General features: G+C 43.8%; 1 protein-coding gene across 1 annotated transcript in view; it reads right to left on the reverse strand.

Annotated features, from left to right (window-relative positions):
- Positions 1-5,724, reverse strand: part of LOC124775279 (nuclear receptor subfamily 2 group E member 1) — a 103,262-nt gene extending 97,538 nt beyond the window's left edge. Inside the window, exon 1 of the mRNA XM_047250117.1 lies at positions 5,702-5,724. Within this exon, the coding sequence (XP_047106073.1) occupies positions 5,702-5,724 (23 nt within the window). The remainder of the gene's footprint in view (positions 1-5,701) is intronic.
- Between the last annotated feature and the right edge of the window lie 15,188 nt (positions 5,725-20,912).

Genomic DNA, 20,912 nt, shown 5'->3' on the forward strand with positions numbered 1-20,912 from the left:
GTCCCCTCGACGATCACCAGTGGCGTACGGCCAGTGTAGGAGATCGCTCCCCACACCATGATGCCGGGTGTTGGCCCTGTGTGCCTCGGTCGTATGCAGTCCTGATTGTGGCGCTCACCTGCACGGCGCCAAACACGCATACGACCATCATTGGCACCAAGGCAGAAGCGACTCTCATCGCTGAAGACGACACGTCTCCATTCGTCCCTCCATTCACGCCTGTCGCGACACCACTGGAGGCGGGCTGCACGATGTTGGGGCGTGAGCGGAAGACGGCCTAACGGTGTGCGGGACCGTAGCCCAGCTTCATGGAGACGGTTGCGAATGGTCCTCGCCGATACCCCAGGAGCAACAGTGTCCCTAATTTGCTGGGAAGTGGCGGTGCGGTCCCCTACGGCACTGCGTAGGATCCTACGGTCTTGGCGTGCATCCGTGCGTCGCTGCGGTCCGGTCCCAGGTCGACGGGCACGTGCACCTTCCGCCGACCACTGTCGACAACATCGATGTACTGTGGAGACCTCACGCCCCACGTGTTGAGCAATTCGGCGGTACGTCCACCCGGCCTCCCGCATGCCCACTATACGCCCTCGCTCAAAGTCCGTCAACTGCACATACGGTTCACGTCCACGCTGTCGCGGCATGCTACCAGTGTTAAAGACTGCGATGGAGCTCCGTATGCCACGGCAAACTGGCTGACACTGACGGCGGCGGTGCACAAATGCTGCGCAGCTAGCGCCATTCGACGGCCAACACCGCGGTTCCTGGTGTGTCCGCTGTGCCGTGCGTGTGATCATTGCTTGTACAGCCCTCTCGCAGTGTCCGGAGCAAGTATGGTGGGTCTGACACACCGGTGTCAATGTGTTCTTTTTTCCATTTCCAGGAGTGTATTTCGTATGTCAGAAAATATCTAGTTCATTACAAAACGCCATATTTTCTTCAATAAGCATTGGTCCAAAAGTGAATCTATAGATTTTATAAAAACGCCAATATTATCTGTGATCTATTGCTTTTAATATAAAGTTTAGTAAGAAAGAGTGCCTCACGATTAATGTTCGAGTATCTTTATAACCGTGATTGCACAAAACGTTTGAAACGAAGTGCTCCGAGGTGTTCGATTGTATAGTACTGCACAAAGTAAAAAAAAAAAGCTGCTATAAATATACGTACGCGAACCATTACTTGTTGAGATATGGGTCATTCTGTCGTATGTCTGTTGACGCTACAGGAAGTAGTCTGTGTGTCTACCACTCATTCTTGCACATCCCTCAGCCCTTTTCAAAGAATCACGAGCTCGTACAAGCATACCTAGGTGCCCTCGGATTTAGTCACGTGCATGGAACACACAGTTTTGTAGCGTGTGGAAATAAGCTAAAGTGACAGGAGAGGCTTTGCTATAGAACATCCTTGACCAATTCATCACTCATGAGGCGTTTGTGTTAAGGGCTGTCTTACGATGCGTAGAAAATTGAGGTGTTGCCCCACTGAGCATGAACCACACCCGTTGTCTTTCTGCAATAGTAATTTTCTCCAATATGGCGAGTAACTTCTTGGGCAGAAATTGGTGATAAACTGTACCCATTAATTCCTCCGGAAAAGAATGTAGGTCCTTTGAGTCTGTCACACACAATTCCTGCCCACATATTGATACTAAAGCGAATCTAAGCCTTGCTTCGAAGGTCGCTCGAAGATCCGCCTCTGCCTGAACGTAGTTATTGCAGTAATTTATTTTCCCACACTGTGTGAATCCCATCTCATCCGTAAATAAAACGCAAGCTGTGAAATTTGGATTTTCAGCGTGCCGTTTTAGAATCCGCCAGTAATACTACCCCATTCCCGGTCGGCCGCTGTGGGCGAGCAGTTCTAGGCGCTTCAGTCCGGAACTGCGCTGCTGCTACGGTTGCAGGTTCGAATCTTGCCTCGGGCATGGCTGTGTGTGACGTCCTTAGGTTAGTTGGTTTTAAGTAGTTCTAAGTCTAGGGGACTGATGACCACAGATGTTAAGTCCTATAGTGCTCACAGCCATTTGAACCATTTGATACCCCATTCCCAATTCTTCGAACAATAGAACTTCCACACATGAAACAGCCCCAAACGTGTCATTAGAAATGATGTACTGTGTTGCATATTTGACTTTAAGAATGTAAAATTATTTTAAGATAACCTAGTTTTTCAAAACTCTCAATGTTTATGCCGACTTGTATCATTAAGTATGTGTCATACAATGATATAAGTTTGAAGGTACATTCAGTGGTACGTGCGAATGCTGTCTGCAAAATCTGATGCGAATAGATTTAGCAATAAAGAAGCAGTAAATTAAAACGTCGTGCCTGATGCTGGAGTTTTACTCCATGAATAGCGAAATTGTTGTCATAACTTTTTTCCATTTCATTGTTTTGTGGGAGGCGTCAGCGAGAAAAAGTTTCGGAAAGATCTGAAATTATGTGTGAAGTTTATTGAAAGTCGCTAAGTGCCTTCATTCTCAAGTACTGTATGAATATAGTCTGGGAAAACTTGACTTCTGCGGCTTCAAGACAAACACACACTTTCTGACTTTAATACTTCACATGGTGTGTTGATCTTTTAACGTAAGATTACAACTCTCAATAAACAGATTATGACAGCATTTTGGATTTTTAAATTCGGTCAATAATTATACGAATTATTCAAAATCAAATCTTTGTTGCCCTTGGAAGCCTTTCGATAGCCGACATACAACTATGATGGCGTATATCTATTAACATAGGAGGACCCCTTTTTCCTAACTGAAACTACAGTGAAAAGAAAAATATTTTATTTGCAGCATTTAGTTACTCTTTCCACCGACTTTACATAGTCACCACTCTGACTTAGACATTTGTCGTAGCGTGGTAGCATCTTCCCAATACCCTCGTTATAGCAGGCAGGCGCCTGTGATTTCTGTCAGTTCGCTGCGCTGGTCTGCAGCTCGTTGTCTGTGCCAAAATGCTGCACTCATGACCAACGGTTCACGTGAGCGAAGAGATGGAAGTTAGAGGGAGCAAAGTCGACGCTTTATGGTAAGTGATCAAATACTTCCCATCGAAAACCTGCATGAGCGCCTTTGTTGCACCTGCAGTGCGCGGGTGAGAACCATCATGAAGAAGGAAACGCATGAAAATTATGTTACGTGAGCAACATGAAATCGGGCGAAACGCCTCAGCATGCACTTCATACTTCGCGAGAGACCTGTCGTTCTGTTTATTGTTACATGCTCACTGTGCGCTCAGAACTGAAAAATGCGACGTGACGTGATGGGCGGGAATACTAGACACATTGCACAACACATCTGTGCAAAGCTTCACAGGATTTTCACTGTGGTTTTAATTTCGTGGCCGATCGGAGGGTGAACAAAAACAGACCTAGTGAACCGGTAGAACTGTAAGCTGGCATGTGGGTCTTGCATTCAGAGAACCTGCACGCACTATATTTTAATTTTTAAATTCGGTCTCTAATTCTGTGAAACACCCAGAATCAATTTTTTGTTGCCCCTGTGAACCATTCGACAGGCAACCTGGAAGTGTGATGGTGTGCGTCTAGCCTTTTGGAAAAGTACTTCGGCAGATATTAATATAGATCTGCAGAACTGCAATCAGTAGAGCCCGGATTTCCATGCAAATGCATGTTCGCTTGTTTTGGCCATTCGGGAAGTGATTTCGTCGATGTAACTGCATTGGTTTAGATATCTGTAACGCATATTATGTCATTTTTCCTGCGTCAGTGCATATATTGCAACAACTCGCATGACAGTACCTTTCACTGATGTTATTTTCATATGAATTACGCCAAAAGTGCAAAATATGAGTAATTTGCAATAATTTGTAAATTTTATACTGGGCTCAAGCGCCCTATGTCGCTCGGTAGCTGTCGGTAGAAGCCAACAAACTTCGTGACAGTAGATTTAAATAAAAAAGGGTGCTGCCCAGCATACGATGAATGTCAGGAAGGCAACTAAAATATTTTAGTCAGACCTACATGTTTAGCCCATGCGCTACATCGTGTAGCTGAAACCGCAAGTATAAAATATAACAATGCGAATATGCTAATATCTTCCATAAACAGGGTAAACAGACGCACAAAATACAAAGGTCTGAAAATTCTGACCACATTTGTTAAGTCAAGCCATTTTCCCTACAGATGGTATTTTTGAAATCACTTGGTCGTGTTGTCGCATTTAGGCATAGTTCATATACAGCCAGATTTAGCTTTGCCACCATAGCCTATTTTAACCAGATAGGGTAGCTGGATAAATGTTGCCACCTTTTGCTGTGATAATTTTAATGAAGTTTACTCGGTAAGAGAAAGTAAATTACTGCAAATTTATTGACGTTACCATTTGTTTGCTTCATTCTATTGAATAGCCTGAAGTTATTGTCGCGTAATTCTTTTTCAGGCTTTGGGTCGTATACACTTTCCATGTCACAAATGCAACTTGCACTAAAGATGCGGAAGTGGCATGCAAGAAAGCAGTATGAAGCAAGACCTGATTTACAACAAGTTTTGTGCATTTGTCTGCAGCAAAACGAAGCTGGTAGCCACTTGTAAGTGTTGGAATCTTTGACAGTTATTTAAGAGTTTGAAAAATGGAGAAGTGGGTGTTGCAACAAAACATTATATGAACAAAGTTATCGGATCATATCCTGACATTGAGTTTATGAAGTTGACAAAGAAATATTTTGTAGTGAAAATGTAAATGTCTTTTAACTTGATCTGGCTTTGGCCCAAATTCCTTCACGTAAGTATGCACCTGTCGCTTATCTGTGACGTACAGAGGTCATTTACCATGTGAAAAAATATTCTATCTGTTGATGCACGAGCCTAACAGTAGAAGATTTGGAGAAATTGATTATTGTGTACTGTTTTAGAAGCAAAAAGAAATAACTATAGAACTGAATATATTCTTATTGTTTTGCAACCTCATTACGTATGTTTAACCATATGATACTGCATGAATGCATGCATGTTCTACGGCATGCATGCATGTCCTATGATACTGCATGAATGCATACGTGTCTAGCAATCTGGCATATCGGTCTTGTGTTCTGAGAGTTCGCACGCTATGTAGTATTAATAAAGTGACGGCTCGTGCAGCAACAATCATTCGTACCTTCAGCACCAGCCTTGGCAGACCTTCTACTCGTCGCAATACTGGTTCCTCCACATCCATTGGGCGAACTCTTTATCTATTAGTCGTTGTTGTGAATGGTCACGTATTGACAAATCGCTGGAACAAACTGTAGAACATGTGGCACTGAAAATGCCCCTCAGTCTATCTGACAGATTCCTGTCATTTAACGCTGTTGACTAGACCATAGCCAAAGAACGTCTGCCATTTCCCGCGTGAAACAATATGACTACTTCACTCTTACATTTTTCACACTCCAAGGAAATCTTTATCTTGTTCTGACGGCAGCACAGCATCAAAACGATACGTAGAGACACCATTGTTGTCATGGAAATGGAAATGAGCGTTTGGCGTCATTGGCCGGGAGGCCCCTCGCGGGGCAGGTCCGGCCGCCATATCGCAGGTCTTATTACATTCGGCGCCACATTGGGCGACCTGCACGCCGGATGGGGATGAAATGATGATGAACACAACACAACACCCAGTCCCTGAGCGGAGAAAATCTCCGACCCAGTCGGGAATCGAACCCGGGCCCAGAGGACGGCAATCCGTCACGCTGACCACTCAGCTACTGGGGCGGACATTGTTGTCATGACTGACAACAGCGTTCCAGTCAGGGAGGGCAAGGCGCAGAGACAAATACAACCAATAAGAAATGACCAATGAACGTCAAAAGGAAGACAGCCTACACCATACGGTCTTGTCACAAGCAAAATGGCCCGTGTCTCAAGAAGGGTAACACGTAGGAAAACTGTAGCTCAGGTTTAGAAGAGTAGTTGATCATACACTTGACAGGTATAAACCTAGTACAACAGTTAATGATGAAAGGGACGCTCCATGGCATAGAAACAGAGAAAAGTGTATAATGCACCTAAAACTAAACATAGGGCTAGAGGTGGGAAGACGCTGAATGAAACGTGTTTGCCGGCCGAAGTGGCCGCGCGGTTCTGGCGCTGCAGTCTGGAACCGCGAGACCGCTACGGTCGCAGGTTCGAATCCTGCCTCGGGCATGGATGTGTGTGATGTCCTTAGGTTAGTTAGGTTTAACTAGTTCTAAGTTCTAGGGGACTAATGACCTCAGCAGTTGAGTCCCATAGTGCTCAGAGCCATTTGAACCATTTTTTTGAAACGTGTTTGTCTGTCAACAGGGCAATGCGTGAAGCACTCAGCGTCTATCGTAGCAAAATATTATCGAAGGGCTTCTCAGAAAACCCAAAGAAATTCTGGTCGTAACGGCTATTAGTGATATCAAGTTTAACATTCAGGCACTCGTCGCCGAGACAGGAACTGTAATTGAGGGTATCAAAGCAAAAGTAGAAATATTTCGTTACAAAGGAAGATCGAAGAGGTTGTTGTTGTTGTGGTCTTCAGTCCTGAGACTGGTTTGATGCAGCTCTCCATGCTAATCTATCCTGTGCAAACTTTTTCATCTCCCAGTACCTACTGCAACCTACATCCTTCTGAATCTGCTTAGTGTATTCTTCTCTTGGTCTCCCTCTACGATTTTTACCCTCCACGCTGCCCTCCAATACTAAATTGGTGATCCCTTGATGCCTCAGAACATGTCCTACCAACCGATCCCTTCTTCTGGTCAAGTTGTGCCGCATACTTCCTCATTAGTTATGTGATCTACCCATCTAATCTTCAGCATTCTTCTGTAGCACCACATTTCGGAAGCTTCTATTCTATTCTTGTCCAAACTATTTATCGTCCATGTTTCACTTCCATACATGGCTACACTCCATACGAATACTTTCAGAAATGACTTCCTGACACTAAAATCAATACTGGATGTTAACAAATTTCTCTTCTTCAGAAACGCTTTCCTTGCCATTGCCAGCCTACATTTTATATCCTCTCTACTTCGACCATAATCGACAATCGAAGAGGTATTGCTCCAATTTAATTCCGGCACCACTGCAAAGATGAGTGATAAAGATATTAGTTCCAGTGGTGTAGAGGAAACAGCCGAAGTCGCTAAAACTGAACAGAGCCCAGAGCCCGATGGAATGCCTATTAGATTCTATACCGAATTTGCGGCCAAGCTAGTCCCTCTTTAAATTCTAATTTACCGTAGATCCCTCTAACAAAAAAGCATGCTCAGTAGCGGAAAGAAGTTTCAGGTTACAACTATCTGCAAAAAGTGTAGCAGGATGATCCACAAAACCAGCGTTCACCTGCCTTCAAATCCATTTGCTGTAGAATATAGAAAGTATTCTGAGCTCAAACGTAACTGGGCATCTCCAATAGAACGATCTCCTCCATGCCAGCCAGTATGGATTTCTCAAAAACATCGACCATGTGAAACCCAGCTCGCACTTTTCTCACATGACGTACTAAAAGCCACGGGTCAAGGGAGTCGGGTAGATACATTATTTCTCGATTTCCGAAAACCGTTTGACTCAGTACCACACTTACGCTTATTATAAAGAGTACGATCGTATGGGGTATCAAGTGATATTTGTGACTTGGATTGAGGATTTTCTGGTGAGAAGGACACACCATATTTTATTCAATGGTAAGTCATCGACAGATGATGGATTTTGGAATATACACTATGTTCAAACATTTTGAGTTATCTCGAAGAAAATAATTTGTTCACAAATAACAAACACGGACTCAGAAAATGTCGTTCTTGCGAAACACAACTATGTCCTTTTTCTCACGAAGTAATGAATGCTATGTCAATTTGATTCCATAATTTAGATTAATTTAGATTTTCAGAAGGCTTTTGACACGATTCCCCACAAGGGACTTCTAATCAAATTGCGTTTCTACGGCGTATTGTCTCACTTGCCACAGTTCGTGGTAACTGACGGGAAGTCATCAAGTAAAACAGAAATAAAGTCCGGCACCCCCCCCCCCCCCCCCCCGAAACGATTCAGGAGACAATCTCATCAGCTCCCTTAGATTGTCTGCAGATGATGCTGTCATTTACCTTCTTGTAAAGTCAGCAAATGATCAAAACTAATTGCGAAATGATTTAGACAAGATACCAATTTGCAGTTGACTCTAAATAATGAAAAGTGTGAAGTCATCCACATGAGTGCTAAAAGAAACCCCACCTATATAGGGAGAAATGACAATCATAATAAAATGAAAGAAATCAGAGTGTTCGTTTTCCCCACTTGCTGTTTGAGTGTGGCACATTGGAGAAATATCTTGAAGGTGATTCGATGAACCTTCTGCCAGGCACTTAATTGTGAAGTGCAGTGTAAACATGTAGATGTAGAAGTAACTTCGACGTAGGGCTGAGAAAAGCGGTACTATGCACTTGCCTATATAGCCAAAACATTCCATTATTGAAGAATATAAAATAAAATAATATTTTAATCCAAGTAACGACATCCAGTGTAGCAGATTGTTGTGATTTACGAAAGTTGCTTTGACTGAAGCAACTGAAAATGTCGTCTATGTGTTTCTTACGACATTTCTTGCTATGGAAAATTGGGAACACGACTTTCTTTATGAATACCTTAGCCAGAACAGTTACGAAGGAAAGCATATCCACAAAGTGCCAGTATCAGAATTCTCGCTGTTTGGTGGATTAGCGACGTTTTTATCACACTGTCAAGGTCCACCATATGGGAAGTTAAATATACTACCACATGTTTCTCTTGACAGGACATGCAAAACTGGTACGTGTATATGTATACGTATTGTACTTCGCACAAAGCAGGCACCGCAATATCGTAAATATCGTATCGTGTTATGCATATTGTTCGTGATTAATAACATCGGCAGTAGTTGTAACAAATTTTTACGTTCAATACAAAAAGGAAACCACACCATGTATCAGGGCAGCACTCACGTCTTTAGGTGCACCTGCAAAATTACGGCTAAAATCTGACGATTATGCAAATTGTCACGCCAGAAAAACCAACAAATTTGTGGTAATGCTCTAAAGAGAGTGCGACTGATACGTACAGAATGTCCAGCTAGCAGGAGTCATTATAGTGCATGACATGTAAGCCAAAAAACCATCTCATATATTCCTAGACAGGATGGTAAACTTCTCAAAGAGCAGGGCCTTTATAAAACACGTTAGACCTTCCACATCCAAAAGAGCACAACCACCGCAAATAAGACCAAAAAATAAATTATTAACGACCCCACGTAGCGTAAGTCAAAATACAAATTTACAATAGTCCAAGTTTAAGGGTATCACTAATATACAGGGTGATTCAAAAAGAATACTACAACTTTAGGAATTTAAAACTCTGCAACGACAAAAGGCAGAGCTAAGCACTATCTGTCGACGAATTAAGGAAGCTATAAGGTTTCATTTAGTTGCACATTTGTTCGCTTGAGGCGCTGTTGACTAGGCGTCAGCGTCAATTGAATCTAAGATGGCGACCGCTCAACAGAAAGCTTTTTGTGTTATTGAGTACGGCAGAAGTGAATCGACGACAGTTGTTCAGCGTGCATTTCGAACGAAGTATGGTGTTAAACCTCCTGATAGGTGGTGTATTAAACGTTGGTATAAACAGTTTACAGAGAATGGGTGTTTGTGCAAAGGGAAAAGTTCTGGACGGCCGAGAACGAGTGATGAAAATGTAGCACGCATCCAGCAAGCATTTGTTCGCAGCCCAGGAAAATCGACTCGCAGAGCTATTCAATTACAATTACAATTCATATTTCAGCAGGATGGAGCGCCACCACATTGGCACTTATCTGTCCATAACTACCTGAACGTCAACTACCCGAGGCGATGGATCGGGCGCCAGGCAGCCCGTGACAGAGCACTTCATCACTGGCCTCCAAGAAGCCCTGATCTTACCCCCTGCGATTTTTTCTTATGGGGGTATGTTAAGGATATGGTGTTTCGGCCACCTCTCCCAGCCACCATTGATGATTTGAAACGAGAAATAACAGCAGCTATCCAAACTGTTACGCCTGATATGCTACAGAGAGTGTGGAACGAGTTGGAGTATCGGGTTGATATTGCTCGAGTGTCTGGAGGGGGCCATATTGAACATCTCTGAACTTGTTTTTGAGTGAAAAAAAAACTTTTTAAATACTCTTTGTAATGATGTATAACAGAAGGTTATATTATGTTTCTTTCATTAAATACACATTTTTAAAGTTGTGGTATTCTTTTTGAATCACCCTGTACTTCCGCTTTTATTATGATTGTAGCGGATGTTATCAATTATGAATAATATCGATATTCTCTTCAGTAAGTTTCAGACCGACTGATGCGTCCCTATTGACTTCGTTGTCGACGGGACGTTAAACACTAATCTTCCTTCCTTCCTTCCGTTAGATCGATTGAAGAGAAACATTTCGTCATCATATACTGCGTGTTTAGGCCAATAGCCTTGTCGCAGTGGTAACACCGGTTCCCGTCCGATTAAGCGCTGTCGGATTCGGCTAGCTGCTGGATGGGTGACCATCGGTCTGCCGAGTTCTGTTGGCAAGCGGAGTGCAGTCAGCCCTTGTGAGGCAAACTGAGGAGCTACTTGATTGAGAAATAACTTCTCCAGTCTCGGAAGCTGACATACAGCCGGGAGAGCGGTGTGCTGACCACATGCCCCTCAGTAACCGCATCCAGTGATGCCTGGAGGATGACACGGCAGCCAGTCGGTACCCTTGAGCCTTCTTGGGCTGTTCGGGCGGACTTTAGTTTTTATACTGAGTGTCTGGTTTTTAGAAAAAAGTGCCCGTATTCTTGCAAGAGGTATTTGTTGTGGATTGGCAAGAGCGCCAATCCACTATGACAGGAAGCCGAAAGGCACGCGTTTTAGCTCACGCAGGCTGGCGTGAGGTCTGGAAAAGGTCAAGAAAATTAGCCTAGCAAAAAACGTACGTAGCTGCTGGAATACTTAACTTTAATCCATAATTGGTGAACATCGCTCTTGACGGTACATGTTTTACAGCATCAATAGTAACTGGTAATGGCGCCTTGCTAGGTCGTAGCAAATGACGTAGCTGAAGGCTATGCTAACTATCGTCTCGGCAAATGAGAGCGTAATTTGTCAGTGAACCATCGCTAGCAAAGTCGGCTGTACAACTGGGGACGAGTGCTAGGAAGTCTCTCTAGACCTGCCGTGTGGCGGCGCTCGGTCTGCAATCACTGATAGTGGCGACACGCGGGTCCGACGTATACTACCGGACCGCGGCCGATTTAAAGGCTACCACCTAGCAAGTGTGGTGTCTGGCGGTGACACCACAGTATTATTTTTCGAAACTACAAAAAATATATCCCATAAACATATGTCCAAAAACAATACTCGTACATCTCTCTGTGTCGACATCTATACTCTGCAAACTACTGTGCAGTGCATGGCGGCGTGTTCTTTCTACTGAATCAGTTATTAGGACTTCTTCCCGTTCCATTCGCGTATGGAGTACAGTAAGAATGGCTGTGAAATTGCCTCTGCGCGCTGTAATTAATCTAATCTCGTCCTCAAGATCCCTACGGGAACGATATGTTGGAGGTTGTAGTACTGTCCTAGATTCGTTTACAGCTGCTTCTTCAAACTTTGTAAGAAGGCTTTCTTGGAATACTCGTACTTTGCCTCTATGTTCAAAATGGTTCAAATGGCTCTGAGCACTATGGGACTTAACTTCTGAGGTCATCAGTCCCCTAGATCCTAGAACTTCTTAAACCTAACTAACCTAAGGACATCACACACATCCATGCCCGAGGCAGGATTCGAACCTGCGACCGTAGCGGTCGCGCAGTTCCAGACTGTAGCGCCTAGAACACCAAAGTACGTCTCAAACTTTCGCGGCAACCGTACATGTGATATGTTTTCCTAGGTACAAAAAGGTAAAGACTTTGAGGACATACAATACTTAAATATTTTTATTATTACGCTTACGATCACGTATAATGATAGCCTATTTCTCGGTAATTGGGCTGCTCCAAGAAACGATTCGCCGACAATTTTTTTTCTATATATTTTATCTGCGGAAGATGAGAAGACATGAAACACCTCGAGACTCACGTGATATGTATTCGCGATAATCAGTGTGTCGCGATACGGCGATTGAGGAACACTGAGTATAACCCGTAACTATGGATAGAAAATACCGACAGGTTAAAACCGATTCTGGTGTTTCAGTTTTGAATAACCAGCATTTTTCGGTATTGGTGTGGTCTCGGTTACAACAGGTGGTTTTTTTTATTGTTTACTAACAACCAAGCAAGAAGACCGAAATATCCATCATCAACAGCAGCAGTGCTTAAATTTTTCATTTTAAAATAAATTTTTTTTAAAAAAAGAGTAATTTATCTTCATTAAATTTGCATTGTTTTGAAATACTGAGTTATTATAGAAAATGGGAAAAGCGATCAGTGCTATTTTAATAACAGTGCCGACAGAAACTAGCAACAGACACACTGCATAAGAATTGGTACATCATTGCACAGATAATGACGTCGCTGTTGGCCCGTGTCGCGGCTTAAGATACGGTTTTGTATGTAGTGTGCATGACTTGCCCACGCTTTCGTCTATCAGGTAGTTGCTCACTGTCGTCCTCAAACACCCGTTATATTGCAGAATGGCAACAATCTAGTCTAGAAGTATTTTTAGGAAGTGACGCAGCAATAAAGTACAATGCTCCTTTTGCTCTAAAAGATTAAAAATTTGTATACTATCTCTACAAAATCAAAGAAGAGGAAGGAAACAGAGGTAACAGTAATAAACTAAAAACTTAACAAATAATTCGTAGTGTACAATAAAAATAGAAAGTAGCTGATCTGCTATCTGTGTCTGCATAATATGACTATATCTGCTTGTAGCCCTTGAAAACGGACAAATTGAGACGAAAAATATTTCTTCACCCTCAGTCTTCACCCTTCAGCACTGACTAATTTTAATGCCCAAATAATGGTATGATACCCGCTTACAACATGGTTTTTGGGAAGAGTTTCAAAAAATTAGAGTCAATAGGAGAATACTGGTGATTTTTTACAGTGTTAAAGTAAAGAACGGTGGATGGATTAAGCTTTCTTGTCTTTGCCTGTTTAATTTATTATTTTGATTCCATATATCTTTATACAGTGGGTCATTTTTTATAGTATTCAACCAGTTATTACTTTTAGAGAAAAGCAAGTTTTATTTGTCTGTTTAATTCAATTTTATGACTCTATGTATCTTGAAACTGAGTCAAAATTTTTCAGTCTTTGTGCGATTTAAACGTTTAATATAGGAAATAATAGGAATGAAATGCGGAAAATCGGTTATTTCAGTAACCGGTTATTTTGAATGGTTTTAACAGTCAGGTAAAACAGACGTGGTAAAAAAATGATGCAGCCGAAAACCGGTTGTTTCAGCGATATCCGCCATCCCTACAGCCAGAACTGGACGTATTTGAGTTGCAGTGAAAATTTATGTTGGTCATAGATTCTTAAATGCAATGGACTAGCCTGGTTCTAAAATGAAGAATGTGACTCCAAGTGTTTCTTGAGCAGTCGTGACTTATCAATCACATGAAAGTATAGGAATATGTGATATGTTAGTTACGGCTGGTTAAGAAACACTCGGAGATGACACTGGGGTGTGTTTAATAGCGTAACCGAATACGGTTTCCTGCCGTCTGTGCACGTTCAACGTTACTATGGTCTTCAGGACCCTGCTTACCCATTACAAAGAGTGTAGTGTCCAGAGAGACGAAAGCGCAAGCGAAGTGGAGCTGTCTTCCCGCGCCGTTCCAAGACTGGAAACACGCAGTCGTAGCTTACGGCGACTGCCGGGTCAATCGTTTTCCCTCTGCTGGCCGTCAATCGACCCACAGTTCCGTTTCTTACGTGCTCAGGTCACTTCTCCGCGGCTGTCAGTTCCTGCGTCTTTCAGGCGTGCGGTAATCTTGCGCATGCGTGTGTCCGAGCATCGTGAGTCGTCCGTGCAGACATTGGCTCCACCCCCGTCACGGATCTATTGGCGAACGACTTGAGAGGTTTGGAAAAAGACGCGTGGCACCGCCCCTACTTCACGGACTCTTGATGGCCGCTCGCTCGAGTGACAATGCATGGGGGAGACACTTCACACCTGTCTTTCTGACTGGAGTAACATTTGACGCGGATTAATGATCGACGTGAAACTTACCGTCGCTATTACGTAGGCGCACATAAGCACGACGCCTACTATCGTAATTTAACGTCAGAGCTCCGTTTTAAGAAAAACTAGATTGTCTCGCACCTCAAACTAGGAGAAAACCACCTATAAACATATGTCCGGAAACAGTTACTTGTTGGTATACGGGGCGTTCTGTCCTACAACAGCCATTTGTCTATGAACACTACCAGGAGATCCTCAGAGTTGCTACCACGCATTCTTATTGCAGTTCATTCACGCGCTTTCTCAAAAGAATCAGGAACTAGCACGAACAAATGTGGCTGCCATCTCAGTATTTATGACATCGATCTCCTAAAGCGCGTGTCGAACAATGATATATTTTACAGGTACATCTACTTCTATATACATACTCCGCAAGCCACTATATGGTGCGTGGCGAAGGGTACTCTATACCATTACTAGTCATTCCCTTTTCTGTTCCACTCACAAATAGAGCAAGGGGAAAACGACTGTCGATGGTTCAAATGGCTCTGAGCACTATGGGACTCAACATCTTAGGTCATAAGTCCCCTAGAACTTAGAACTACTTAAACCTAACTAACCTAAGGACATCACACACACCCATGCCCGAGGCAGGATTCGAACCTGCGACCGTAGCAGTCCCGCGGTTCCGGACTGCAGCGCCAGAACCGCTAGACCACCGCGGCCGGCCGACTGTCGATATGCCACCGTACGAGCCCTAATCTGTCTAATCTTATCTTCATGGTTCTTGCGCAAAATGCAAGCAGTAGAATCTTTCTGAACATCCATTTGAACCTGCTTCCTGAAATATGTTAAATGACTTCATGGTGTTTACAGGCCTTAACTGCATTTGTTTGTACATCTGTACTAAGCTTTATTATGTGGATGAAGCACATGTGAGGACGGCAGCTAAGCCGAAACCGGTAATGTGATTAATTTAAATATATCTAAGCGATCGTGACTGAATAAATTTTTATAGCTCAGAAATTGCTAGTAGTTTCTTCACAATGAGCGTTTAAAGAAACAGTGCGTGGAAAAATGGATGTTTTGCATGATGGATTCCTTGGATAATTTTTTAAAGATTTTCGTAAAGGCCTAACTTGCACGTACGGAGTCGGTCTGTTTGCACCCAAGAAGCAACTGCCTTCGATTTTCCACCTCACGCTCGTTCGAATATTAGATGCTGGAAGCGCCCGACTGTCCACTCTGATAAAGGCGGAAAACCCATTTCTGCGATTTTGACGCTACAAAAATACTAAAAGACACATGACTACAGCACGGTTCTTGAAGTTATTTTTTTTATCAAAAGCTTTACTTTGCTTGTGAAGAAGAGAACTGCTAATATTCATTTCGTGTGATTATCTTGTGCCATCACGATGTTGAAGAAAGTACACAGTTAAAAAACTTGATTTTTCCACACACCGTAGAATGAAAACTTAACTTTTTTAATAAATCATTTAACTTTTAATAATTAGTAAATCTTTGTGAAATGATACTGTTTGTCAAGCACGTGCATTGGATTTACAAATCTTGCGTTGAAAAAGCTGATACCATGTAGCTTCGCGTTCGATACTTTTTAAACTATACACTACTGCGAGTGAAATATAGCCGAAAGTACAGAACAGTTTTTGAAATGATAGTGACACTGTTATCTTTCTTCTTACGTAAGTAAATGCGAGTCGTGATATGGCGTCAGTTTCGCGCGGGTTTAGCGTAGTGACAGACACTGCGGGAGAGAAAATCGAATTACTAGCGATCAATGCATGCCTGTTATCGGACACTCGTTTCCAAAAAATATAATAATTTTTCTCTCGACGATGGACGATTGCACTGGAGAATTATTTGCTATGGTCTTAGGGTAGCCTACATGTAAAAAACAATTATTTGTTGTCTATTTCTTATGAGACTGCAAAAACAGATCCACCCAAGCTATTCGTACCTCTCCATTTTCAAACGGATGTTGTACACCATTCCTTATTGCTAACTGCTAAGTCATTCGATGTTGGTCACCACGTGTAAAACCGTAACTTTCTCTTCTATGTAACAAATAAGATGCAAGGTGCTTCACTAATACAAGTTTTTTTCTAATTTTCCGTGAAATTAATTTCGAAGGAGAAACTTCAGCCTTCCTAAATGCTTGTAATGTCGTTCATGACACATGACATATTTTAGCAACCTTCAGTGTCCATACAGTGTTAATTCTGACTGCACGAATCGCCTCGGTCATATTTCTTTCGGTCCATTTCTTCGTTTCTCCCTGCGGGATATATTTTGGATTTATCCTCGCCATTCTAGAACGAAGACGACACGGGTTAGTCACATTGAGAAAATGGTATAAAGTCTCGCTATAGCTGAAATTTAGATCATACGTAATAGCCCGAATTTAGAGCACTACTACCTAATTTTTAAGTTGATTACAAAAAGACGAAAAATATAGCTGTAAATGCTAAAAATATTCTAAAAGTTAAAGTTATCCTAGAGAGAAGATGACTCGTAAATGCAGAACCTAAAAGAAGCTGCACGAAAAAGTAGAGAATGCATACCTGCAAACGTTTTACGATGGTAGACATTGAATTTATGTTGGCTACAATCGCATGCGACAATAAACTGGCATGGCAGTTTTACGGAACAACTGACATGGTCTGCGAGACTTCCATCTGTTTCCAAATTTTCTTTGTTGTCTAAAGCATCAGATGCTTCCGCACAGGAATATACTAGTGAAGCATAACTAAACTCATGTGGGTGTAGTCCCATCAGTTGGTGGGATTATATCGGAAGCAACACCAGCCTGCACACACAGAGCTCCTCAACGCAGCGTCCGACCACAACCTGACCGCTCCGAGCATTCATACGCGAACAAGACGTGGCCGAGCGCGGCGCGTACGAGCGAATAGGACGGAGCAAAATCCCCAGTTTTCAGACCACTAATATCCATCTCTGTCGTCTGCAAATGAAGAGTGGGAATCGAAAATATTCTACATTGATCAGCCAGAACATTATGATAACCTGCCTAATAAGCGGAGTGTCCACATTTGGCACGGATAACAGCGGCAACGCATCGTGGCATGGAAGCAATGAAGCCTTGGTAGGTCGCTGAAGGAAGCTGGCACCACATCTGCTGCACATACAAGTCACGTAATTTCCATAAATTCCGGGGACGGGAGGATGTGCTCTGACGCCGCGTTCAATCACGTAACACATGTGTTCAATCGCATTCAGATCTGGCGAGTTGGGGAGCAGCACATCAATTGGAACTCGCCACTGCGGTACCTCGAAACATTCCATCACACTTCTGGCTCTGTGATGTGGCGCAATATCGTATTGAAAAATACCACTGCCGTCTGGAAACAAGATCGTCATGAAGGGGTCTACGTGGTCTGCAACCAGTGCACGATGCTCCTTGGCCGTCATAGTGTTTTGCATGAGCTCGACTGGACCCACATGAAATGGAGCCGCCATCAGCTTGTCTCAGTCTGGCTATACAGCTATCAAGGAGCTGTTCCCCTGGAAGACGACGGTTTCGCGCGCTTCCATCGGCGTGATAAAGAAGGTATCGAGATTTAATGACCACGCAACGTTCTGCCACTCCGCCAAAGTCCAGTGGTGTTGACATTGGCATTTGCATGAGTCGTCGGTTGCGGAGGCGCATCGTTACGTGCGTTCGGTGCGCCGTGTATTTAGACACACGTGTGCTCTGCCCAGCATTAAAGTCCGATGTTAATTTCGTCACAGTTCGCTGCCTTTCCTGTTTTACCAGTCTGACCAGCTTACGACGTCTGACGTAATGAGGGGTAGCCGTCCAACCCCACGACATCTGGACGTGGTTTCGCCTAAGGTTGCGCCACGTGTTGAAGACACTCATCACAGCACTCCTCGAACACTCGAAAAATGACGCAGTTTCCGAGACGCTCGTACCGAACCTGCGGGCCAACGAAACGCTCGTACCGAACCTGTGGGCCATCAGAATCTGCCTTCGGTCAAACTGAGATACATCGCGCGCTATCCCCATTCTACACACGGACAGCACGCACACTGATACTACATGCACCGTGCTTGTGTCTGACTAGCAGTTATTCCTCGCCAGGCGACGCTGCTGTCGCCTGGACGGGTATACAGGGTGAGTCACCTAACATTACCGCTGGATATATTTCGTAAACCACATCAAATACTGACGAATCGATTCCACAGACCGAACGTGAGGAGAGGGGCTAGTGTAACTGGTTAATACAAACCATAAAAAAATGCACGGAACTATGTTTTTTAACACAAACCTACGTTTTTTTAAATGGAACCCCGTTAGGTATGTTAGCACATCTGAACATATAAAAAAATACGTAATCAGTGCCGTTTGTTGCATTGTAAAATGTTAATTACATCCGGAGATGAAACTTCCTGGCAGATTAAAACTGTGTGCCCGACCGAGACTCGAACTCGCGACCTTTGACTTTCGCGGGCAAGTGCTCTACCATCTGAGCTACCGAAGCGCGACTCACACCCGGCCCTCACAGCTTTACTTCTGCCAGTATCTCGTCTCCTACCTTCCAAACTTTACAGAAGCTCTCCTGCGAACCAAGGCAAAGGTCCCGAGTTCGAGTCTCGGTCGGGCACACAGTTTTAATCTGCCAGGAAGATTCATATCAGGGCACACTCCGCTGCAGAGTGAAAATCTCATTCTGGAAACATCCCCCAGGTTGCGGCTAAGCCATGTCTCCGCAATATCCTTTCTTTCAGGAGTGCTAGTTCTGCAAGGTTCGCAGGAGAGCTTCTGTAAAGTTTGGAAGGTAGGAGACGAGATACTGGCAGAAGTAAAGCTGTGACGACCGGGCGTGAGTCGTGCTTCGGTAGCTCAGATGGTAGAGCACTTGCCCGCGAAAGGCAAAGGTCCCGAGTTCGAGTCTCGGTCGGGCACACAGTTTTAATCTGCCAGGAAGTTTCGTATCAGCGCACACTCCGCTGCAGAGTGAAAATCTCATTCTGGACATCCGGAGATATTGTAACCTAAAGTTGACGCTTAAGTACCACTCCTCCGCAGTTCGATCGTGTGTATCGGAGAGCACCGAATTACGTAGGGATCGAAAGGGAACGGTGATGGAGCTTAGGTACAGAAGAGACTGGAACAGTACATTACGTCCACATGCTAACACCTTTTTATTGGTCTTTTTCACTGACGCACATGTACATTACCATGAGGGGTGAGGTACACGTTCGACGGGCGTTTCATAGGACGTGGAGGACGCATAAATTGGCCAGCCCGTTCTCCTGATCTTACACCTCTGGACTTATTTCTGTGGGGTACGTTAAAGGAGAATGTGTACCGTGATGTGCCTACAACACCAGAGGATATGAAACAACGTATTGTGGCAGCCTGCGGCGACATTAAACCAGATGTACTGCGGCGTGTACGACATTCATTACGCCAGAGATTGCAATTGTGTGCAGCAAATGATGGCCACCACATTGAACATCTATTGGCCTGACATGTCGGGACACACTCTATTCCACTCCGTAATTGAAAACGGAAACCACGTGTACGTGTACCTCACCCCTCATGGTAATGTACATGTGCGTCAGTGAAAAAGACCAATAAAAAGGTGTTAGCATGTGGACGTAATGTGCTGTTCCAGTCTCTTCTGTACCTAAGCTCCATCACCGTTCCCTTTCGATCCCTACGTAATTCGGTGCTCTCCGATACACACGATCGAACAGCGGAGGAGTGGTACTCAAGCGTCAACTTTAGGTAAAATATCAGACCAGCTGTGTGGCTGGATTGAAGAGTTTTTAGCAAACAGAACACTGCATGTTGTTATCAATGGAGAGACGTCTACAGACGTTAAAGTAACCTCTGGCGTGCCACAGGGGAGTGTTATGGGACCATTGCTTTTCACAATATATATAAATGACTTAGTAGATAGTGTCGGAAGTTCCATGCGGCTTTTCGCGGATGATGCTGTAGTATACAGAGAAGTTGCTGCATTAGAAAATTGTAGCGAAATACAGGAAGATCTGCAGCGGATAGGCACTTGGTGCAGGGAGTGGCAACTGACCCTTAACATAGACAAATGTAATGTATTGCGAATACATAGAAAGAAGGATCCTTTATTGTATGATTATATGATAGCGGAACAAACACTGGTAGCAGTTACTTCTGTAAAATATCTGGGAGTATGCGTACGGAACGATTTGAAGTGGAATGATCATATAAAACTAATTGTTGGTAAGGCGGGTACCAGGTTGAGATTCATTGGGAGAGTGCTTAGAAAATGTAGTCCATCAACAAAGGAGGTGGCTTACAAAACACTCGTTCGACCTATACTTGAGTATTGCTCATCAGTGTGGGATCCGTACCAGGTCGGGTTGACGGAGGAGATAGAGAAGATCCAAAGAAGAGCGGCGCGTTTCGTCACTGGGTTATTTGGTAACCGTGATAGCGTTACGGAGATGTTTAATAAACTCAAGTGGCAGACTCTGCAAGAGAGGCGCTCTGCATCGCGGTGTAGCTTGCTCGCCAGGTTTCGAGAGGGTGCGTTTCTGGATGAGGTATCGAATATATTGCTTCCCCCTACTTATACTTCCCGAGGAGATCACGAATGTAAAATTAGAGAGATTAGAGCGCGCACGGAGGCTTTCAGACAGTCGTTCTTCCCGCGAACCATACGCGACTGGAACAGGAAAGGGAGGTAATGACAGTGGCACGTAAAGTGCCCTCCGCCACACACCGTTGGGTG

Source organism: Schistocerca piceifrons, chromosome 2, assembly GCF_021461385.2.
Source record: "Schistocerca piceifrons isolate TAMUIC-IGC-003096 chromosome 2, iqSchPice1.1, whole genome shotgun sequence".
In the NCBI taxonomy this organism is placed as follows: Eukaryota; Metazoa; Arthropoda; class Insecta; order Orthoptera; family Acrididae; genus Schistocerca; species Schistocerca piceifrons.